Source organism: Megalobrama amblycephala, linkage group LG18, assembly GCF_018812025.1.
Source record: "Megalobrama amblycephala isolate DHTTF-2021 linkage group LG18, ASM1881202v1, whole genome shotgun sequence".
NCBI lineage: Eukaryota > Metazoa > Chordata > Actinopteri > Cypriniformes > Xenocyprididae > Megalobrama > Megalobrama amblycephala.
Genome location: NC_063061.1, coordinates 1,268,261 through 1,293,624, shown reverse-complemented (window position 1 = coordinate 1,293,624; position 25,364 = coordinate 1,268,261). Strand labels below are relative to the sequence as shown.

Genomic DNA, 25,364 nt, shown 5'->3' with positions numbered 1-25,364 from the left:
GTGCCCTCTGATGCCTTTAGATGAACTTTTTCCTGTTGTGGGTGGTGACTATGTTCTGTTTGGTATACTATAATGATTAGTGAGAGGGGGGTTAGGCACCAACATTTTTCAGAATTATTACATGTAGTTGGCTTAGCCTGCATGTCTGTGTGGGTATGCAATAATGATAACAGACTACTCAAAAACCATATAAGCATTTTATTAAATGATACAGATGCTATATGAGCATTGTTTATTACTGCCTTGCTGAGGACAAGATTAGAGAGGGGCAGAGCTCAGTGATCATCTGGATGGTAGAGTGCCTAAACATGCTCTTCTTTTCAACTTGCATTGCATAAACCAGGGAGCTGAGATAGTCTGATAAACTTTTCACTCTACATGTATGTAATTTTAACTTAAAGTCTTGATAATGTGACAACACATTTACTTTGAAGTCCAGCCAACATTTCTGAAACATTAAACATTTGCCCAAAATTCCATGATGAAAAGTACATTATTAACAAAAATGGTGAGAATATCCAAATAAATAATCTTGTTAAAAGAAAACATTATAGCAAAGGAACCGTATTCATATATTTAAGATATATATTCTGTACTTTAGCATATACATTTGCTAGGTTGGTTTGGAGCATGGCTGTATCAGTGAAAAGTTTTCACAAATTTCAGTAAAACTATTTGAAGGGACGTGTGCATGCACAACAGAAATGCCAATAATTGGAATATGAATGTGTGAAAGTGAAAAGCAAAAATGGGGAAAATATATATATATATATATATATATATATATATATATATATGTATATATAGCTAAAAAAAGCAAATACATTCTGAAGAGAGATCATGTGGTACCCTAGTGCATGGGGGACAAAGTTTCCTGGATGAAGTTATGTCCCTTAAGCTTTTCATTTATGGTGCATCAGTCTTCATCACTTCCAAAGCCGCCTTCATCTTCCTGTGCCATTCCCTGAAACAATCTGGAGCAGAAAATAAGTAAACACACAAGTTAACAAACTTTTAATAATCTGAAATCAATTATATATGACTTTAAGACCAGGAACTGTATTTGCCAAGGAAGGACACTCCAAGAACACCACTATGTGATAGTGGGTTCACAGTACATCTTGCCATTATAGAAAGAAGAAACGTGTACACCTCACCTTGACTTAATTTGTACATAGTATAGAATGTCTGAGTGTGTTTACATACACAAAAACACATTTTGTAGAATGAGCTGATCTAAAATCAAAGCAGGGTTTGCATTACATAAACCCTGAACTCTCAGTTGTTAACCCATACATTGCTTGCTTGTGGTTATTGGTTCCAGAAACAGTTTGGTGGTAGTTCAGTCAACTCAGAGTTTGAAATGAGTATCTATTGAGAAATTCTCAATAGAGTGCCAATTCCAGCAGTCACTATGGGAATAGATGCTAAAAAGAGCACATTAGTTCACATTATTTGTACAAATCGCAATCTACTCGACTGCTGAGCAATCATTTTCTGAATCACCTTGTTATTAGTGATTAAGAACCATGTCAGTGTTTTATCAGTTGCTCCTGAGCCTGCTGTATTAGACAGGCTCTACAGCGACATCAAATGTGACATTACGGAACAGTCTATCAGTAGTGGACGTAGTTCTTGGCTACTCTTCAGAGGTGGCATTCAAGGAACTTCCTCCTATCCAAAGTGGCCACGGGTCGGCTTCAATCACGCAGAGAAGTCATATCGACAGATGCCTCCAAGACCAGCTGTGCTACAGTCTGTCACACGGGAGTGTGGGTGGAATGGTCACTGCACAAGGCACAGGAGCATATAAATAAGCTCGAGATGTGTGCAGTTTGGCTTGCATTAAAAGATTTCCTCTCTGTCCTACAAGGTCATTATGTACTTGTGTGCTCAGACAATCTGTGCACCGTTTTTCATGTAAATCACTGGGGGCACCAGGTCATCAACACAACTTGCTTTCAGACAGGAGCTCTGGACATGGGCACACCCCAGATTTCTCTCTCCAAAGCAGGGGTGTCCAATCCTGCTCCTGGAGGGCCACTGTCCTGCAGAGTTTAGCTCTAACCCCAATTAAACACACCTGAACCAGCTAATCAAGGTCTTACAAGGCATACTAAAAACTTCCAGGCAGGTGTGCTGAGTGAAGTTGGAGCTAACCTCTGTAGGACCCTCCAGGACAACCCTGCTCTACAGGCAATGCACCTGGCAAGTGTGAAAAATGGCACAGCAGATGCCTGAATCCTTCCCGATCAAGACTGCATCCAGAGGTAGTAAAAGGCATATGGAAAACATCTTGCGATGCACAGGTGGATTTGCCTCCACAGACACAACTCACTGGCATCTATGGTTCTCGGAGCATGACAAGGACAGCCCATTGGGTCAGGATGCCTTTGCACACAACTGGCCAGACCTATTGCTGTACGCTTTTTCACCAATCCCTCTCATCCATGCTCTACTGGACAGAGTCCAAAGAAACACTACATGCTCCGCAGTGGCCACCACTGGCATGGTTTCCCCTTCTGCTGTCACTCCACACCACACTGGAGACTTCTCCACAGAAGGACCTTCTATCACAAATGAGAGGGCAGGTACGACACCCTCGGCTGGAATTTCTACAACTGTAATTGTGGCCATTGGGGCAAGTTCTAGGATGTCCTCATGCACTTCACATGTCAGACTCAATTTTACATAAAAGAGCCTCTTCAAACAGGGCAATGTACGAGAGCTGATCAAAGATATTTCAGGACTGGTGTACATACGGATCACCAGTCAAACCCACTATCCTGTTCAACTGAGACAGTTTGTAAGCCCCTACAATCGCTGTTTGAAGTGGGGAAGTCGGCATCCACTCTTAAAATCTATGTGGCTGTGATCTTTAGTCAGAGACTTCATTGAGGGTTCCTCGCTGGGTTCACATAACCTACTAAGGGCCTTTCTCAAGGGAGTGAGAAGTCTATGTCCAGCTGGATTATTTGAAAAAATAATCTTCCCATCATGAAAATGATCTTCCCACAGTTCTGGACTTTCTTTGTGCCCTTTGATCAAGCCCCCCTTAAGGGTCTCTCATTAAAAACTTCCTTTCCCCTTGCTGTCAGTGTGCTTTCCATGAGCCCTTCACATCTCCATGACACAGGTGTTAAGACCTAACCCAACATTCTTAATCAAGGTCCTCACATACCCCTTTTCCACCAAGGCAGTTTGAGTGCTGGTTCGGAGCCAGAGCCTAGTTTCAAATCAGTTCTTTGTGTTTCGACACACAAAGCACCAGCTCCGAACCAGGAAAAGTGGTTCGTAAGTAGCACCAAAACATTGCTGGGCTAGAAGTAAGAACAGCTTGCGTCAGGGGCTGGGGGTGGGGTTACCGTGACCAACAAGAAACTTGTGACCGCAATTTTTGAAATAGCAGCTAATCGAGCTAATAGCAGCTCGATTGTAATCTTCGTCTGTAAACAAATTACGGCGAGCCGTGTTTGGATGCCGATGTAGGTTCGCAAAGCCATGAGCATCAACAGTAGTGTAACATCCACGATTGCTGATAGAAGGCTTGTTCGAGATGCATCGGAGCAGCGCGGACCGATTCGGCGGGTTCCGCAGATCCGCGGGAGCGTTTGTAGAGCATATGACTCCTTGTGCTTTTGGACCGTTCTCGCAGAGCTTTGATGTCATGCGCCGATCGCTATGCGAGAAGCCGATGCATCTCAAATATGCTGTGAAATATGAGACGTATACAGTGATGTGAGACCTGGCTCTGTGCTGGCTCTCTAGCCCGTGGAAAGGCAAACCGGGTCTTAGAAGTCTTGTCAGTTGACTCCAAACTGGCACTAGCACTAGCTCTGAACTAGCACCCAGTTCGTGCTGGTGGAAAGGGGGTAACAGTGGAGTTCCTAAACCAGTCTACTGATTTATCGGCATACACTGATAGAAGTGATCAACAACGCCTGCTGTCCCCAGCCACTGTTACAGAAACAAACTGGGGTATGCTGTACAGATCAACTCTTCCCACACTTTAAGTAGTGTTTCTCCCACTGGGTGTACTACTGTATCTTCCAACATACCTTATGATGTTCATTCATGTATATTTTGATATATAACTAGTAGTAAAGAGGAATAGATCAGTTCAGGTGTGCTCCACTTGAACTGAATCGGCTACAGCAGTGTCACGCCACATGAAAGAGTGCCAAAACATAATTTATTTGAATTTTGTAATCAAATGAATTTGAAAGCTGAGACTTTGTTTCATATCAAAACTAACAAATCTTACTGCAATTATTGGATGAGAGGTGCACTACAAATAGTGTTTAGTGAAGTTTTGTTCATGCATAAACAGCATAGAGTAAAAGGTTGATTCTTGGGATTTAAGAATCAATATCTGTTCATCAAAATGAGAATCGATATTTTCAACCCAGCCCTAAATGTAAATGTCCACTGCTATAATTGACTAATATCTTTACATATAAAATAGGCTACGTGCAGACATGTGGAAAAGTTACTACACTCTCACAGCTGCTGAGATTAAGACTATTGGTGTAAGACATTATCTGGGTATTCAGAGTGGTCTAGTGGTTGAAGTTGATCAAAATAGTGGTTAAGCAGGCATATAACTGGTCTGTGAACAATGGCATTGTCTCAGCATTTTAGGAGGTGAGGTTGGTCAAAATAGTGGGTAAGCGGGTGTATAATTGGTCTGTGGATGATCAATGTCCAGGGTAGTCTTGGGGGTGAAGTTGCTCAGAACAGTGCCAGTGCATAGCATCAAAGAACCAGTGTTCACGGCTCCATTTAAAATATGCTACGATGCCACCGGTTCTTACTCATGGGGTATCAGTGGTCACTTTGACTACTTTCTGGAGTGATTTTTGATTTAAAACGTGTCAGGGTACCAAAGTGAAATCAGGGTAATAGGCAAAAATTGTGTGCTGATCACAAGAACCCTTCATGACAAAAGTTGCCCAATAAACAGTTTAGGACATTAGCATGTCCTTGTCAGGTTACTAAGCATTATCGTATAGACTGTGGATGTAATGGCATTAGCTCTGAAACACATATAAGAGCTTTTTGAAGACAGTATATGAAGGAACTCACTGGTTATAGCATGGTGAGCTGGGGTTGTTGAAGTGGCTATAGGGGTTCACTTTGCTGAGAGCTCCCAGACAGATCCAGCAGAAATGCTTCTGACAGGAGGAACAGGTCATCTTGTTACAGCCATGTACCTTCTACAGAAATGGGAAAAACGAGAAGAGCACTTTCGGTCAATCCGCTCATTGTCTTGCGTTTTCCCTGAGAATCTACCCTAAATTGCACACCTTTGCGCAACACACCAGATCTCAGTTTGCAGAAGGTTCCCACGTTTTTTCCTCAATTAAATTTTTTAGTTTTTCATTATGTTTTAACAAAGATAAGGCTTTTTACAAAAAACATTTTTAACTTTTGACACTATTGTCCGAAATTCAATTTATGTCTAATAATTCAATATAATATGTGGTTCATTCCAATTCCAGATTAGACGTGCTTGATATATATGCTTTTCTTGCTCTGCCTTCAGTGCTTTGCCCCGAATCGTTGCTTGTTTTTTAGTGGTTTGTTTGGACTGATATTTTTTTGTGTATTTACGGACTACTTCAACCAGGACTCATTCAATACCACGTTCACTTGCAACATGAAGGTTGCGGGTTCGACTCCCGTGGTTAATAAGTCAACTATGTACATCATGCTGTTTCTGTTCTTCTCTTTCTCATTTGTTACCATGTCTCAAACCAAAATCATACGATCCCGGGACACATTATCCGTGTACTTTCCGTAATCTCTGTGTGAAAGGGGCTTTAGTCATTCAGATAACCCACCTAGTACATTTTGAAAATATGTAGTATACAAGCTTAGTACTGACCTCTATATTACAGCCACAGCAAGGGCACTGTTTAGTGTTACTCTTCAGCCACTCAGTGCTAAAAGACTCCTCCACTGCCTTCTGAATGACCCGTTTTCCAAAACGCTTTTCAAGGAACTTCTTTTCCTCCTCACTTGCATTAATATACTCATCCCGCAAACTGCGAAGCTCATCTGTTAAAGAAAAGCACACCTTTTGAACTGTGCAGAGGGGAACAAACTCACTGAGTGCCTGTGGCAAGAAAGCTGGTCACTGAGCATCCAATAAACGTATGGAAACACTAATATCAGAAACAGGCAAAAAAATTAGCTAGCAGTGACAACTCAATAGGTATATATACACTTTATCTTACCAGTAGTCGCTATGCAGTTCGAAAGGCCATGATAGCTTCTCTTACAGAGGGTACAGAAGGCATATCGGCAAGAGGGACAGATGCCCATGGTGGAGTCAGGCTCTACCATTACAGCCATACAGCAACTCATGCGGGGGCAGTACACAACATCCGCCATTAAATCCAGACTTGACTGCAGCAGAAGACGATCATAGCGGGCAAATTCATCTTCGCCCACAAGAAGTTTGACCTATTATATGAGCAATGTCCCAAACCATTTGTTCAGTTCTCAAAACAAAGACACATTTTTCAAAATGCATAAAGGGTTAGTTCACCCAAAAATTCTGTCATTAATTACTCACCCTCATGTTGTTCCAAACCTGTAAGACTTTTGTTCATCTTCAGAACACAAATTAAGATTTTAATGAAATCTGAGAGATTTCTGTCCCTCATTGACAGCTACGCAACATTGATGTGGTGCTGTCGTGAAAGCGTGTTGGTGATTAATATTTTGTAAATACTGTGGTAAATTGTTTTATTGCGCAAACAAAGCATTCACATCACTTCATAAAATTGAAGGTAAACCACTGGAGACACATTGATTACTTTAACTCCGAGGTCCGAAAACGTGCCGGCGCGTTTTGCAGGATTTTTTTCACATTGCAGCAAAACAGACTTAAAATACTTCGTCATTTCTTGTCATAGAGACATAAGTAATATATCAATTGAAACTATAGAATATCTTCTTTTATTTGTGTACACTCAGAGTAAAAACACAATGTTGTGCTTTTTGTAAAATAAAGAAAACTAACATGATGCGTGATCTCTCCTCTCCCTCTGAACGAAGTCCAATCTGATAGTTCTCAGAAAATGAACTGTAACTTATGAATACTAATGACAAAAAAATGACACTTATGTCTAAAGAAACGTTGAGATGTCAGGTTTTAAATCGTGCAAGTCAAATCGAAAACAAACATTCTGTGTTTATGTAATCTGTATGAAAAGAGAGCCATGTCAGAAGTCCGTGATTCAGCTCATTACCATTATTTATGTTTATGAACAACTGAAAAAAGCACAAATGTCAGGGCATGTCAAAACTTCTCCAAGCCCCAAATCAGCCTCAGACTCCAGAGGGTTAATGATGTCTTTACTACCTTTCTCAGGCTTGAAAGTGGTAGTTGCATAGGCTGTCAATGGAGGCTGTCGTTAAAAAGATCTTAATTTGTGTTCCGAAGATGAACGAAAGTCTTACGGGTGTGGATCGTCATGAGGGTGAGAAATTAATGACAGAATTTTCATTGTTGGGTGAACTAACCCTTTGACACATTTCACCTGTTTTCACACACAGTTTTTTGCAAAACTGCCATCAATTTACATAGGTTTAACCATGTTCTCACTCATAAGACACATAATATAATTACCTCAAGTGTCACAATGTGAACTTATTTATTTTACTGTACTGTAATAGACAGTATACTGTAATGTGTTGCATACTGAAATAATGTGTTGCATACTGAACAGCATACTGTAATGTGTTGTATTTTACTGTTTATGCACTCTTTCATTTATGTTGTATACTGTAATAGACATCGAGATGCAAAATTATTCCAGAATTCTAATTAGAGTTTTATTACAGTGTTATGAATTCTAGGAAGGAAAGTAGTCTGTGTATTTGTTAGGTTTTGTGTGTTATCTGAGGCCAAAGTTTGATTCTCACAAAAGAGAATATGTTTTTGATTAAAATATTTGATTTTGACATGACAGTTTGAGGTTTGAACAAGCTGGTGTGGAGTTTTGAGATTGTTCATAGTTATGAGAACTGTTTCATGAATTGTGTGTTAGCAATCGAGAAAAACTATAATATTGAAACCCATTAAAACAGTATTTATCCCAGTGCCATTCAACTATAAAATGATGCAGTCTTTGCTAATAGGCTTCAAAATGAAAACTTTTACTATTGAAAATTTACCAGAGGGCACCATTTTCTCTGGTTTGGCCTATAAAGCATTTTTTTCTGTTTTCTGCTGTATTATAAAGCCAATTTAATAAATTATGCAGCTATAATTGTGTGGGTGGTTTTGTTCCACTTTTTTTTTTTTTTTTGTCTGTGCTCCAAAGCTTCAAATTTTTGAGTTTGTTTTTGTCATTTTTGTCTTCTAAGGACCTCAGAGTGACTTTGTTGGTTTAAATCGACACACAAGGGTTAAAAACAGGTGTAAAAAATGGCTGAAAAACAGTCATGTGAGCATTGTATAATAATGTATTGTCCAATACTAAATGAACACTGCTCTATAGGACATTGTTGTAACTGCTGCCTAAAGACTACAGTTGAAATTTAACTAAGCAAAGATATAGAGAATTTTCCCTGTACAAATAAATACATAAATCAGATTTTCGCCCAGCAGTTTGTTTACAAGGATACTTGCCATGGTGGCTATTTTGACATAATTCTGTGTGTATTTTTCCATGAAATAAAAAAAGACATGAAAGAAAACTCAATTCCGTACTCAAGCGCTGTCTGTGAGGCGGCTTTCTGTGTGCGCAGACAGCCACGAGTGATGAATTAAGTTCACTTCTGTGTCTTCTTGTGCTTAGAACTGCTTTAAACCGGCAAGACTTGAACATATGTACAAATAATAAACTAATAAAAACAGAGCATCTTTCAAGCTGGCCCCGGGCCATCGGCAGTCCTTATTGTCGAGCCCTATATTACCTATTCATAGCTCACACAATCATACAGAAAAAGACAAAATATACCTGTGTCGGAGTGGCCATGGACATACACTTTGGCTCAGGGCAGTTAAGGTACTGAACTTTGCCATCTCTTATTTGGATCTGAAAGTATTCCTTAATGCAGGCCTTGCAGTAAACATGCTGACACTCTTTGAAGAGCAAAGAGTCGGATCCCAGCTTCTCAGAGTAGCAGATGCCACAACAGAACACCTTCCCATCAAACACCTTCTGCTTCTGAGCTTCATCAAAATCCAGCAGCTGAGTTAGTATATCTGTGTGAGGGTCAACTTCTTGAACAGCTCTCGGGTCTAAATCTTGTGGTTTACTTTTTTCTACTGCTTCTTTCTGACCAGATTCACATTGATGCTGACTGCAATTGCTTTGGATTTCAAGCGGAGACTGGATTCCCAGGAATTCAAGAGTCTCTTCCTTTAGGAACTGGATCCAGGTAAAAAGGACCACATTGCCTTGGTTCTCCTCCCAAAGCTCATCCAGTCTCCTGCAAAGTGCAGTGATCTGATGGAGTGAGAGTGGAAGATGAGATTATTATAGAACGCCACAAATCAATCACATCAGAAATATTACACTGCAGCAGAAAAATAATCCAAGAACCCAAACATTTCCCAGACTTCCATTGGTCGAACAAACTTGAGATCCCCAAACTAACACCAATCACCAATGTCAGACTTCCTGGGTCAAGTTGATTGGGATGCCACATTTTCAGTGGTAGACAGTAATGAAGTAATTACATTTAATTAATACTTACTTAATTACATTTCTCAAGTATCTGTACTTTAATATTTAGTATTTTTAGTTTGAGAAACTTTTACTTCACTACCTTCTAAAGCATAATATTGTACTTTTTACTCCACTACATTTCCTAAAAACATGTCATTCCTCATTATTTTGAACTGAAGAAATCGTTACAAGCTTCAAGACACGATAGCGGTGTCCTTTCATGAACAAGCTGATTCTCTTCAATGAACCTGTAAATCTGGTTCACAAATCGCACCAAAGGATTCATTCACAAACTGGACTGATCCGATTGCAGCTGTTCTCAAGATCTCACTGATCTAATCATCCGGTCAGTTACAAACACTTATTAATTTAAGGATTGATTATTGTAAATGAAAATGTCCACATCATCGTCACCAATAAATTGATTCATCTCGATTCGTGAATCGATTCTGTGTTTTTCCGAAAATATTGCGATTCTCTCTTGAATTGACCCTTCGCCGGGAGATTGATTGACAAGCGATCTAACCAATCATAACGAAGAATCCGCCATTTTGTCCGACAAAGCAGTCAGGAGTTAAAGGAACACTCCACTTTTTTTGAAAATAGGCTCATTTTCCAACTCCCGTAGAGTTAAACAGTTGAGTTTTACCGTTTTCAAATCCATTCAGCCGATCTCCGGGTCTGGCGGTACCACTTTTAGCATAGCTTAGCATAGTTCATTGAATCTGATTAGACCGTTAGCATCTCGCTCAAAAATGACCAAAGACTTTAGATATTTTTCCTATTTAAAACTTGACTCTTCTGTAGTTACGTTGTGTACTTAAGGCCGACGGAAAATTTCAATGAGATTCAATGAACTATGCTAAGCTATGCTAAAAGTGGTACCGCCAGACCCGGAGATCGGCTGAATGGATTCGAAAACAGTAAAACTCAACTGTTTAACTCTAGGGGAGGACTGTATTTACGTCTTTCCGCGTTTGAAACAACATTCCTTCTGATGTCCATTCATGTTTATTTGATGCTATAAATGGACTAGTAGGAAGAGATGATCGGTTCACAAGCCGCTTGAGCTGAGGCGCTACAGCGATCTGTCACGACACATTAAAGAGCCACATTCGAAAATTACAATTTGAAAGCTGGGACTTTGTTTAATATCATAAGTAACCTGCTCTGTCTTGTCTGTCGACGTGTTGTCAGTGTCCTCTTTGCTCCACGATGTATTTTTCACTCTGTGTGGCGTGACAGCGGACAAAGCAACAGTAACTAAGGGGGGCGGGTCTTTACGAAGGGTCAATTGATTCTGAGCTTAGTTTTTAACAGCAGATGGCGCTCTAGGCTAGTTTTTAACCACACGCTCAAATGCACATGAAGAAGAGCGCTTGTGCGTTCGGTTATGTACTTGCACCTCAGAATGCTTTTATGATGTGAGATTAATATAAACAACCCACTGCAATTTTATTTTATAGAGGGTTCAAGTGGTGTGTGGAAGCAAGCAGACGGCCGTTTGTAAAGCATGCAGCGCCATCTGCTGTTAAAAACTAAGCTCAGGATCGATTCAAGAGAGAATCGCGAAGCATTCGGAAAATTACAAAATAAACATTCTTCAATCAGTATATTTTTACTTTTAATACTCAGTACATTAAAAATCAAGTACTTACAAGTAAAATTAAAAAGGAGTTCTTAATACTTTTATAGAAGCAATATTTTAATAAAGTATCTGTACTTTTACTCCAGTATGTGTACTGATATGTGTACTTAATCCAACCCTGCACATCACTAAATAGGACTCACCTGGACTCTTGTGAGCCATTTGCAGCTTATAGTAAAGATAGGAGACGATACTGAAGGGTAATCTGCAGGGAGTTCAAAACTCAGAACCAGTGGAGGTAGAAATGATATGTCATACTCTGTGGATGTCTGTCCTGAAAAAAAAAACAATGTGTGTGTATAAAACATGACTCTATGACTATGTTAGAACAAGGTTTAAATATCCACTAAGAAAAAGAGTCTCACCCTTGACTAGCAGCTTGAAGTGAGGAGGAAGCTCTAGGCACAGATGAATCTCACCCTCGTTTCCTGATTCCACCCTGTTAAACTCCTCTTCATCATATATGCTTGTTAGAGCAAGCAGTTCATCTTTTTTCGCTTCCTGGTCGTCTGACATTTGAACATTCCTGAAATTAATATAAAATCATGTAACATTTAGGTTTATATTTTGTAAAGCGTCATGAGTATTGGAAGCCATTTGTAGTTCTCAAAAAGCGATTTCTGTAAAAGAAAAGATCTCTCTTTGCATTGAACTTTGAGTGTCGTAACTTTGCAGATGTTGTTTATGCTCAAACAGCAACATTACACACTAACTAAAGTTAAAAAAGTGAAATCATAATCAACCATCCCTTGAATTTACCCAAACGAAGTGGTTCAAAAGCGACTAAAACTAAATCAAAATGTGCTGTCAAAATTAACACTGATTCATACACAACTATTACAAAACGTACAAACATTAATTGACGCTCAAGGAGGAAACAGACTAGGTAAACTTCGGATCAGTGTGTAAACTTTACAACAGGATGATCAATGTAAATTTTATCATTATTCTGAAACAATTTACACCGACTATACTGCTCATAACACAGGAGACAAATGGAGTTTGATAATATGCAATAAATGAGTCTGTTCACCTACTACAACATTTGTAATGTGAAATCAAAATTTAGGTGAATTATAGTGAATATATCAGTAAAATAATTGCATCCTGGACATATAAAGAGAGATATTGGCACTCTTAGACTAAAAGTAACTTACTAGAATATGAAAATAATAACATATATGTGAATTATAGTGAATATATCAGTAATATAATTGCATCCTGAACATATAAAGGGAGATATTAGCACTCTTAGACTAAAAGTAACCTACTGGAATATGAAAATAATAACATTTATGTGAATTATAGTGAATATATCAGTAAAATAATTGCATCCTGGACATATAAAGGGAGATATTAGCACCCTTAGACTAAAAGTAACCTACTAGAATATGAAAATAATAACATTTATGTGAATTATAGTGAATATATCAGTAATATAATTGCATCCTGAACATATAAAGGGATATATTAGCACCCTTAGACTAAAAGTAACCTACTGGAATATGAAAATAATAACATTTATGTGAATTATAGTGAATATATCAGTAAAATAATTGCATCCTGGACATATAAAGGGAGATATTAGCACCCTTAGACTAAAAGTAACCTACTAGAATATGAAAATAATAACATTTATGTGAATTATAGTGAATATATCAGTAATATAATTGCATCCTGAACATATAAAGGGATATATTAGCACCCTTAGACTAAAAGTAACCTACTGGAATATGAAAATAATAACATTTATGTGAATTATAGTGAATATATCAGTAATATAATTGCATCCTGGACATATAAAGGGAGATATTGGCACTCTTAGACTAAAAGTAACCTACTGGAATATGAAAATAATAACATTTATGTGAATTATAGTGAATATATCAGTAATATAATTGCATCCTGGACATATAAAGGGAGATATTGGCACTCTTAGACTAAAGGTAACCTACTGGAATATGAAAATAATAACATTTATGTGAATTATAGTGAATATATCAGTAATAGAATTGCATCCTGAACATATAAAGGGAGATATTAGCACTCTTAGACTAAAAGTAACCTACTGGAATATGAAAATAATAACATTTATGTGAATTATAGTGAATATATCAGTAATATAATTGCATCCTGGACATATAAAGGGAGATATTGGCACTCTTAGACTAAAAGTAACCTACTGGAATATGAAAATAATAACATTTATGTGAATTATAGTGAATATATCAGTAATATAATTGCATCCTGGACATATAAAGGGAGATATTGGCACTTAGACTAAAAGTAACCTACTGGAATATGAAAATAATAACATTTATGTGAATTATAGTGAATATATCAGTAATATAATTGCATCCTGGACATATAAAAGGAGATATTAGCACTCTTAGACTAAAAGTAACCTACTGGAATATGAAAATAATAACATTTATGTGAATTATAGTGAATATATCAGTAATATAATTGCATCCTGAACATATAAAGGGAGATATTAGCACCCTTAGACTAAAAGTAACCTACTGTAATATGAATATAATAACATTTATGAGAATCATAGCCTAATGATTCTTATCCTTACAATAATTGAGTAACTTACAAAGGGAAAAGTCTCACCTGTAGTAAGTCTAGCACCTCATTGTGAGCCTGACAACAACTGTTTAGATTGTTAAAATGTGTTGTTTTGTTACATGTTTTTGTCAAACCTCGCATAGGTGTTGTACTGTGAGGAAATGTCAGATGATTCCCTGAGGAGCGAATCTCAAAGACGAATCTAATATCTTTACGGCGCTGTGTCATCCTACGAACACGGTCCAGCTGAATGTGGAGTTTAGATATTTCCCTTTTTTAATTATATGAACTGCGACCTGTAAAGATATTAACTTGTAAAACACATACCTTGCTCTGTGCCTGCTGTAACTTCAACAACTGCCGCTTCTTCTTCTTTTGCTTTAATGGCGGGTTGCGAACCAACGTCAGAGCTGCACACCGCCACCTACCGTCATGGAGTGTGAAGAGAATACTATTTTTTAACCCACTCATCCTAATAAATTTCATCATTGCATTCATTTGTTTGGACCATCACTTAGTATATTATTTATTTTGAATTTTTGATATCATTAATTCTTCCTTAAAATTCTTCCTTTCTCTTTCATATGCTTTACATACTATCAAAACCTGCTCTACTGTCTCTGGTGCTCCTCGTTTGGGAGCCACACTTGTGCTCTTCACGGACAAAAGTGACTGGACCCCTAAAATTAAATTTTTTTCTTCCTCAGCAAAACCAATGTAATTTATTTTTGTTCAATAATATTTTTACTTTTTATTTTGTATTTTGAGAGTGTTTAATGATACTAATTAATATTTATGCAGTAATTATGATCAATTTTTCCCATTGAAAAAAAAAAAAAAAAAAAAAAAAAAAATCTAATATTTTTTCACTATTTTTCAATCAATGCAGTATTTCAGGTTAAAATAGAGTATAGGCCTTTAAAAAAAAATAAATAAAATTATATATATATATATATATATATATATATATATATATATATATATATATATATATATATATATATATATATTTTTTAGCGCCATCTGGTGAGAGTATAAAAAGAAAAATGTGTAATACCATGGTGTAACCACTAGATACTTGTACAGCGCTCTATGGAGAGGCTTGTGAATTCCCTAGTTGTTTTTGGACATATTTACCTAATTTGTTTAGGTTGAGGATATGAATATATATTTAGACATTCTCAAAGACTGTTTCTTAAGAAAACTTAAGTTTTAGATATATTTTTGTAAGAAATATTGATTTGAAGTGTTAGTCAAACCTAAACATTGTGTTAGAAAGAGAATTCATAAAAAATACCACGTGACTTTTTTTTTTTTTTTGCCATAAAAGTAACCAAGTTTTGTACCATTCTGATGAAGCTGCAATTTTTTAACATTTCAAAATAGAAAATTTTTCGGTCAAAAGTGGCTGAAGAGCACCAATCACATAAAACTGTGTTATTGTGTCGTGATGGGCGTTTTCAAAACACTGCTTCGTGAAGCTTCGAAACATTTGTGAATCTTTTGTTTCGAATCAGTGATTCAGAGCGCGTATCAAACTGCCATAGTCACGTGATTTCAGGCTTCGTTACGTCTTCAAGGGTTAGTTCAGCCAAAAATTAAAATAATGTCATTTATTACTCACATTTATTACTTTTGTGCGCCAAAAAACGACTTTTCAACAATACATGGGCCGATTTCAAAATACTGCTTCGGAGCTTTGAGAATCGAATCTGTGAATCGGAGCTCCAGAGTCACATGATTTCAGCAGTTTATCCGTTTGATAGGAGATACGAGTCCCTGATTCGATTCGTAAAGCTCCAAAGCAGTGTTTTGAAATCGGCCCATCATTATATTATTGAAAAGTCGTTATTATTATTATTATTTATTATTTTTATTTTTTTTTTTGGCGTACAAAAAGTATTCTCGTCTACTTAACTCGCATGAACTGAGTATGTTTTTAGTACCTTTATGGATCTTGAGAGAGTATATGTCAGGCTGTGAATGCAGGCCTCACGAGCCAGTGTCCATATGGTTTTCACCTGATCTCGATGATTTATAAAGTTGTAGACATTTGTAATGACACATTTGTATAATAAATGGTCTCTTATTGGCCTGACTAGCAACATCCTCCATAAAACGCAAAAACAAGCCCTACAAATTAATAAAACAACACATATTATTACAGACACTTACATTTAATGATATTTGATGATTTGTAGATTCAATTTCATTGATAAAACTTTCAATAAAACAATAGCAGTTGGATTTAAAAAGGTGTTTTATACTGAGTTTTCGTTGCATTTACACCGTTTTGACCAGCAGGGGTCACCAGCGCGCAGTGATTCGAGCGCTTCGAAACAGTGAATCAATTTGTGAAGCAATTGGTTCAATTCATTCGGAGTTTCGAAAAGCTTCGTTTCTCATCTCCATCTCATCTCATCCAATCTCTCCCGGCTGATAATAAGAAGGATATTTGAAACCTAAGTCCTGTTAAACAAGTTAATCTTATATAATTTAATCTGTAGCTATACTTTCTCCTGAAGATTTTGCATTATGTTAATTACACCCATTGCAAACAGCTTTTCTTTTTTACTTGGTGAACAGTGAAGAAGCACATGCTCCATTATTGTCTCTTTGCAATAGGCTGGTTCATGTTTTCCTATTATAAATATTGAATTAAGACCTGAATGCCCTATATTTAGATGAGTATTGTTAATATGTGGGTGTCCTAAAGCTTGTTTAGCCAATATCAACAATTTCATTACCACTTGCTGTCCAGAAATTACAGGATTAACTGCATGTTATGGTTCCTGAATAAACTTAGAATTACATATAGGCCTATTATATGTCTTGATGAATATGTTAAAACTGAAAGTGCATATCACCACATTTAGAGGGCCATAAAACAGTAAAAACATTTTTATCAGATACAGGTTGCACATTGCTGAAAACATTGGTAACCCTTTTTATGTTCATACCTAAAGGGAATTTATTAAGGGGTTATTTTTTTCATTTTTCTGAGCCATTTTGTTCTTAAGTTGAAGCAACATCACAATGTGAGACTACATGTCAACGTCATCAGTTTCTGTGCATTTCTGCATTTTTGTGAAAAGAAATTCTGTATGTCCAATCACTGTGCTGTGTTTTGGATGAGATAGTATTACAGCACATAATTCAAATTTTTTCGTTCTATGGCAATGACGTTGCATTGATAGGTCAACAACTGCAACATGGAGGGTTTGCAATACAGATGTTGTCTTATTTACAATATGACAATGTCATTTGTACAATTTAATTTGTTCCCTCGATTTACTAAAATGTGCGCACGATTTACTATTTCGTTCCCTCGATTTTCTAAAACGTGCGCACGATTTACTATTTCGTTCCCTCGATTTACTAAAATGTGCGCACGATTTACTATTTCGTTCCCTCGATTTTCTAAAATGTGCACGATTTACTATTTTGTTCCCTCGATTTATTAAAACGTGCCACAATTTACTATTTCGTTCCCTCGATTTACTAAAACGTTTGTACGATTTACTATTTTGTTCCCTCGATTTACTAAAACGTGCCACGATTTACTATTTTGTTCCCTCGATTTACTAAAACGTGCCACGATTTACTATTTCGTTCCCTCGATTTTCTAAAATGTGCACATGATTTACTATTTCGTTCCCTCGATTTTCTAAAATGTGCGCACGATTTACTATTTCGTTCCCTCGATTTACTAAAATGTGCGCACGATTTACTATTTCGTTCCCTCGATTTTCTAAAATGTGCACATGATTTACTATTTTGTTCCCTCGATTTACTAAAACGTGCCACAATTTACTATTTCGTTCCCTCAATTTACTAAAACGTTTGTACGATTTACTATTTCGTTCCCTCGATTTACTAAAATGTGCGCACGATTTACTATTTCGTTCCCTCGATTTACTAAAATGTGCGCACGATTTACTATTTTGTTCCCTCGATTTACTAAAACGTGCCACGATTTACTATTTCGTTCCCTCGATTTACTAAAATGTGCGCACGATTTACTATTTCGTTCCCTCGATTTTCTAAAATGTGCACATGATTTACTATTTTGTTCCCTCGATTTACTAAAACGTGCCACAATTTACTATTTCGTTCCCTCGATTTACTAAAACGTTTGTACGATTTACTATTTTGTTCCCTCGATTTACTAAAACGTGCCACAATTTACTATTTTGTTCCCTCGATTTACTAAAACGTGCCACGATTTACTATTTCGTTCCCTCGATTTTCTAAAATGTGCACATGATTTACTATTTTGTTCCCTCGATTTACTAAAACGTGCCACGATTTACTATTTCGTTCCCTCAATTTACTAAAACGTTTGTACGATTTACTATTTCGTTCCCTCGATTTACTAAAATGTGCGCACGATTTACTATTTTGTTCCCTCGATTTACTAAAACGTGCCACGATTTACTATTTCGTTCCCTCGATTTACTAAAATGTGCGCACGATTTACTATTTCGTTCTCTCGATTTTCTAAAATGTGCACATGATTTACTATTTTGTTCCCTCGATTTACTAAATCGTGCCACAATTTACTATTTCGTTCCCTCGATTTACTAAAACGTTTGTACGATTTACTATTTTGTTCCCTCGATTTACTAAAACGTGCCACGATTTACTATTTTGTTCCCTCGATTTACTAAAACGTGCCACGATTTACTATTTCGTTCCCTCGATTTTCTAAAATGTGCACATGATTTACTATTTTGTTCCCTCGATTTACTAAAACGTGCCACGATTTACTATTTCGTTCCCTCAATTTACTAAAACGTTTGTACGATTTACTATTTCGTTCCCTCGATTTACTAAAATGTGCGCACGATTTACTATTTTGTTCCCTCGATTTACTAAAACGTGCCACGATTTACTATTTTGTTCCCTCGATTTACTAAAACATGCACATGATTTACTATTTTGTTCCCTCGATTTACTAAAACGTGCCACGATTTACTATTTTGTTCCCTCGATTTACTAAAACGTGCCACGATTTACTATTTTGTTCCCTCGATTTACTAAAACGTGCACATGATTTACTATTTTGTTCCCTCGATTTACTAAAACGTGCCACGATTTACTATTTCGTTCCCTCGATTTACTAAAATGTGCACATGATTTACTATTTCGTTCCCTCGATTTACTAAAATGTGCGCACGATTTACTATTTCGTTCCCTTGATTTTCTAAAATGTGCACATGATTTACTATTTTGTTCCCTCGATTTACTAAAACGTGCCACGATTTACTATTTTGTTCCCTCGATTTACTAAAACGTGCCACGATTTACTATTTCGTTCCCTCGATTTACTAAAACGTTTGTACGATTTACTATTTCGTTCCCTCGATTTACTAAAATGTGCGCACGATTTACTATTTCGTTCCCTCAATTTTCTAAAATGTGCGCACGATTTACTATTTCGTTCCCTCGATTTACTAAAATGTGCGCACGATTTACTATTTTGTTCCCTCGATTTACTAAAACGTGCCACGATTTACTATTTCGTTCCCTCGATTTACTAAAATGTGCGCACGATTTACTATTTCGTTCCCTCGATTTTCTAAAATGTGCACATGATTTACTATTTTGTTCCCTCGATTTACTAAAACGTGCCACAATTTACTATTTCGTTCCCTCGATTTACTAAAACGTTTGTACGATTTACTATTTTGTTCCCTCGATTTACTAAAACGTGCCACGATTTACTATTTTGTTCCCTCGATTTACTAAAACGTGCCACGATTTACTATTTCGTTCCCTCGATTTTCTTAAATGTGCACATGATTTACTATTTTGTTCCCTCGATTTACTAAAACGTGCCACGATTTACTATTTCGTTCCCTCAATTTACTAAAACGTTTGTACGATTTACTATTTCGTTCCCTCGATTGACTAAAATGTGCGCACGATTTACTATTTCGTTCCCTCGATTTACTAAAATGTGCGCACGATTTACTACTTTGTTCCCTCGATTTACTAAAACGTGCCACGATTTACTATTTCGTTCCCTCGATTTTCTAAAATGTGCGCACGATTTACTATTTCGTTCCCTCGATTTACTAAAATGTGCGCACAATTTACTATTTCGTTCCCTCGATTTTCTAAAATGTGCACATGATTTACTATTTTGTTCCCTCAATTTACTAAAACGTGCCACAATTTACTATTTAGTTCCCTCAATTTACTAAAACGTTTGTACGATTTACTATTTCGTTCCCTCGATTTACTAAAATGTGCGCACGATTTACTATTTCGTTCCCTCGATTTACTAAAATGTGCGCACGATTTACTATTTTGTTCCCTCGATTTACTAAAACGTGCCACGATTTACTATTTCGTTCCCTCGATTTACTAAAATGTGCGCACGATTTACTATTTCGTTCCCTCGATTTTCTAAAATGTGCACATGATTTACTATTTTGTTCCCTCGATTTACTAAAACGTGCCACAATTTACTATTTCGTTCCCTCGATTTACTAAAACGTTTGTACGATTTACTATTTCGTTCCCTCGATTTACTAAAATGTGCGCACGATTTACTATTTCGTTCCCTCGATTTTCTAAAATGTGCGTACGATTTACTATTTCGTTCCCTCGATTTACTAAAATGTGCGCACGATTTACTATTTCGTTCCCTCGATTTTCTAAAATGTGCGCACGATTTACTATTTCGTTCCCTCGATTTACTAAAATGTGCGCACGATTTACTATTTCGTTCCCTCGATTTTCTAAAATGTGCGTACGATTTACTATTTCGTTCCCTCGATTTTCTAAAATGTGCGCACGATTTACTATTTCGTTCCCTCGATTTTCTAAAATGTGCGCACGATTTACTATTTCGTTCCCTCGATTTACTAAAATGTGCGCACGATTTACTATTTCGTTCCCTCGATTTTCTAAAATGTGCACATGATTTACTATTTTGTTCCCTCGATTTTCTAAAATGTGCACATGATTTACTATTTTGTTCCCTCGATTTACTAAAACGTGCCACAATTTACTATTTCGTTCCCTCGATTTACTAAAACGTTTGTACGATTTACTATTTCGTTCCCTCGATTTACTAAAATGTGCGCACGATTTACTATTTCGTTCCCTCGATTTTCTAAAATGTGCGTACGATTTACTATTTCGTTCCCTCGATTTACTAAAATGTGCGCACGATTTACTATTTCGTTCCCTCGATTTTCTAAAATGTGCGCACGATTTACTATTTCGTTCCCTCGATTTACTAAAATGTGCGCACGATTTACTATTTCGTTCCCTCGATTTTCTAAAATGTGCGTACGATTTACTATTTCGTTCCCTCGATTTTCTAAAATGTGCGCACGATTTACTATTTCGTTCCCTCGATTTTCTAAAATGTGCGCACGATTTACTATTTCGTTCCCTCGATTTACTAAAATGTGCGCACGATTTACTATTTCGTTCCCTCGATTTACTAAAATGTGCGCACGATTTACTATTTCGTTCCCTCGATTTACTAAAATGTGCGCACGATTTACTATTTCGTTCCCTCGATTTTCTAAAATGTGCACATGATTTACTATTTTGTTCCCTCGATTTACTAAAACGTGCCACAATTTACTATTTCGTTCCCTCAATTTACTAAAACGTTTGTACGATTTACTATTTCGTTCCCTCGATTTACTAAAATGTGCGCACGATTTACTATTTCGTTCCCTCGATTTACTAAAATGTGCGCACGATTTACTATTTCGTTCCCTTGATTTACTAAAACGTGCCGCGATTTACTATTTCGTTCCCTCGATTTATAAATCATGCGCATAATTTATAAATCGAGGGAACGAAATAGTAAATTGTGCGCACGACTTATTAAATCGAGGGAACAAATTAGTAAGTCAATAAAAAAAAATTCTTGCATGTCATGTGCGGGGATCCGTACATTTGCGTCATCTGAGGCATCGGCAAAATCATAAGAAGCTGGTATGAGCGACTTAATTCCGTGCTGTCGTCTCCGCCAGTTTCAAAACATGTCTCTGTTATATTGTCATTTTGTGCTCGTCTGCCCTTTGCAACAACACAACCTTGTTTCCTAACAACATCTGACGTTTAGCATGAGAAAATCACATAAACCGCGTAAAATTCGATCAGGGCTGCGTTTCCCAAAAGCATCGTAAGCTTAAGTTGATCGTAGCTCCATTGAAACCAATGAAGCTACGATCATCTTAGGCTTACGATGCTTTTGGGAAACGCTACCCAGAGCAGTCAGAGGCTACGTTCAGAATGTTGGTCCAAATCCAATTTTTGTGCATATTCTATTGAAATCCGATCCGATTTAGCAAGTGTGAACGGCCAAAAAGAACACAAAAATGCCATTTTTACAAATCCATTTCGAACTACATTCATATGTGGTTTGAAATCCTATGCAAATCGCATTTCTGGAAACCCGTGCTCTGATCTGATTTTGCGTGGTTTATGTGATTTTCCTCACGCCTGGTAAAACGTAAATGTTAGGAAACATGATAAAATTTGCTGCGGAAACAAGGTTGTGTTGTTGCAAAGTGCCGGACGAGCAGAAAATGACAATATAACGGAGACGTGTTTTGAAACCAGCGGAGACAACGGCATGAAATAAAGCCGCTCATACCAGCCTCCTTTGTTTCAGGCTCTGCTTCAGAAGAGTAGTAGTCCAGCGCAGCGGATACACATTGTCATGTTATAAATAAGACAACATCTCTATTGCAAACCCCTCCATGCTGCAGTTGTTGTTGTTGGTGTGTGCCTACCAACACAACGTCATTGCCATAGAAACCAATGCAGATGTCCCAGAAAGCGGAAGAGCGGCATGGACACGCAAATCAAATCTGAACAGTTGTGACAATAATTTTAGATCAGATTCCATTCGGATACACAAATAATCAGATTTGGACTGAAGGTATGACGGGTTTCCAGAAATGCGATTTGAATAGGATTTCAAACCACATATGAATGTAACTTAGCTCAAAACAAATTTGTAAAAATTGCATTTAATGTGATTTTTTTGCCGTTCACACTTGCTAAATCTGTTCAGATTTCAATCAGATATGCACACAAATCAGTGCGCAATGGGTTGTGGGCAGTATCAGCCATTAGAGTTTGCAGGGATCTGCACTTCGGATTCCAACCAGGGAAAAAAATCTGGGTATCTTTGCAATACTCATTTCAACTACGATTTGGGACGCACTAATTCTAATAATTTCAAATACTATTTAGAACAGATACTGTAGTATGCGAATTGGGACACAGCAAATGACATACAAAATGTGTAGAGCGGTGGATCCCCAGGACCAGGGTTGAAAATCACTGCATTAATAGATCATGATCCACAATCCTTACAATGGCGGTAATGCGTGTTGCATGCCAATCGCATTAAAAATTCAGAAAAAGGACTCTGGGAACATAGGATCTATTTTTTCCTCTATTGTGTGAATACATTTCAGTAGCATCTTTGTCATATTATTGTATTGTCAGTATCATAAGTCACATTTAAAATTTAAAAACTATTCTGTCATTACTGTGAAAAAGAATGACTAATTTTTAGTGACCGATATGCCCCTTTTTGTGCAGTCAGTCAAGATGCCCGATTAATTTATTTTGTTCATGAACAAGTGCAGTTGTTTCACAAGGTAATGACATTGCTACACACAACTGTAAGCACCATAGATGTTTTCACCACAAATGACAGCAAAACAAATTTTATTTCCATATATTTAGGGTTATGTTTAGTGCATCTTTGCATTGCATCCACTTTTCCTCCTTGTTAAACAAGACTGACTCACATACTGAATGGATGAATGACTTGTCATTTTTCGTTCAGTTTTCAGTCTTAAGTTCCTTGGCATGATCGATATTTTTACATTCATATTGTCAAAGCATTTGCAATTTGCAATTTGATTCTGCAAAGCTGGTAGTATTCGTTTAGTAGCCCTCACTTGAAAACAATTGGCTCATGCTATATTAGGCATTTACAGGCTGGAGAAGCCACCAAAGAAGTCACACAATGAAAACAGAGCTTCAAAGTGGAGAGATTTCAGTGAATAAGAAATATGAGCCATTGTATGAAAGCGATCTGTTCAATTAAAAGATTCTCTCAAAAACACTGATTCATTCACTACGACACATCACCACTGGGAATATCACAGGAACATATGGGAACATATGATGCCTTCAAGTCCTCCTTGGAAGTTCATATTTATGATGTCAGGTGCGTTCAAGTCACTTTTGTCGGAGCTTCTCTTAATTAACTTCTACACAAAAATACAGCAAGGTTTTTAAACTCTACTTCTTGAAACTGAAGAACAAAGAATGTGCTTCAGGTGTGTTTTGCTTTTTAATGTTTTTAATTAAATTATGAAGCCACTGTAAACTTTATCATTACTTATTATATTGTTATACACCGATCAGGCATAAAATAATGAGCACTGACAGAAGTGAATAACACTGATTATCTCTTCATCCCGGCACCTGTTAGTGGGAGCATGTGTGTCGCTTACCTGGGGAACACATGGCACCAGGATGCACTATGGGAAGAAGGCAAGCCGGTGGAGGCAGTGTGATGTTTTGGGCAATGTTCTGCTGGGAAACCTTGGGTCCTGCCATCCATGTGGATGTTACTTTGACACGTACCACCTACCTAAGCATTGTTGCAGACCATGTACACCCTTTCATGGAAACGGTATTCCCTGGTGGCTGTGGCCTCTTTCAGCAGGATAATGCTCCTGCCACAAAGCAGAAATGGTTCAGGAATGGTTTGAGAAGCACAACAACGAGTTTGAGGTGTTGACTTGGCCTTCAAATTCCCCAGATCTCAATCCAATCGAGCATCTGTGGGATGTGCTGAACAAACAAGTCCGATCCATGGAGGATCCACCTCACAACTTACAAGACTTAAAGGATCTGCTGCTAACATCTTGGTGCAGATATCACAGCACACCTTCAGGGGTCTAGAGGAGTCCATGCCTTGATGGGTCAGGGCTGTTTTGGCCGCAAAAGGGGACCAACACAATAATAGGAAGATGGTCATAATGTTATGCCTGATCAATGTATTATTATATTTTGTGCAGGGAATTAACTTATTTTGTTGTAAAAAAAAAAAAAATCTTGACAATGTCACTGGTAAAATCTATATTACCCAAATATGTAATATTTGTGGTATTCCACCATGTTTCACATTAAAGAAAATCCCAATCTTCCCACTCGTATTTACGAACTTGTGGTGGAATTCATGTGAGTTCAACTTGGAATTATAATCATTGCCACATGACTTGAATGCACCAATAGAACCTTTTAAAAATAGATACATTCCCCACTGCTCATACTTTACCAGGGTTAACAATTAATCCTGGATATTCATAATATGACGTTTCACACGGTACATTCCTAAACCCTGTGTTAATGTTCTTGTTTGCATAATTGCACTGTCAACAAATGTA

At 37.2% G+C, this 25,364-nt stretch overlaps 1 protein-coding gene across 2 annotated transcripts; it reads right to left on the bottom strand.

Moving 5' to 3' along the window:
• Positions 1 to 183: 183 nt before the first annotated feature.
• rnf14 (ring finger protein 14) lies at positions 184 to 14,371 on the bottom strand. Of its 2 annotated transcripts, XR_007181188.1 has the most exons (9): positions 14,236 to 14,371; positions 11,703 to 11,863; positions 11,481 to 11,611; positions 8,976 to 9,467; positions 6,240 to 6,468; positions 5,888 to 6,060; positions 5,086 to 5,216; positions 798 to 974; positions 184 to 765 (listed from the first exon to the last, which is right to left on the bottom strand). XR_007181188.1 is itself a non-coding variant. In XM_048165327.1 (8 exons), exons 2-8 carry the CDS (start codon positions 11,851 to 11,853, stop codon positions 917 to 919), a joined length of 1,365 nt encoding a protein of 454 aa, XP_048021284.1. In that variant the 5' UTR covers positions 11,854 to 11,863; positions 14,236 to 14,371; the 3' UTR covers positions 184 to 916. The 2 variants fall into 2 exon arrangements, 1 of the variants encoding a protein (XP_048021284.1); XM_048165327.1 differs by having other exon boundaries at positions 184 to 974.
• Between the last annotated feature and the right edge of the window lie 10,993 nt (positions 14,372 to 25,364).

Coding starts and splice junctions, on each gene's coding strand:
- rnf14 (XM_048165327.1), bottom strand. CDS start 11,853: ATGTCAGACGACCAGGAAGCGAAAAAAGATGAACTGCTTGCTCTAACA. Junction 9,468..11,480: donor AATGGCTCACAAGAGTCCAG/GTGAGTCCTATT, acceptor TCACTCCATCAG/ATCACTGCACTTTGCAGGAG. Junction 5,217..5,887: donor GCTGTGGCTGTAATATAGAG/GTCAGTACTAAG, acceptor CCATTTCTGTAG/AAGGTACATGGCTGTAACAA.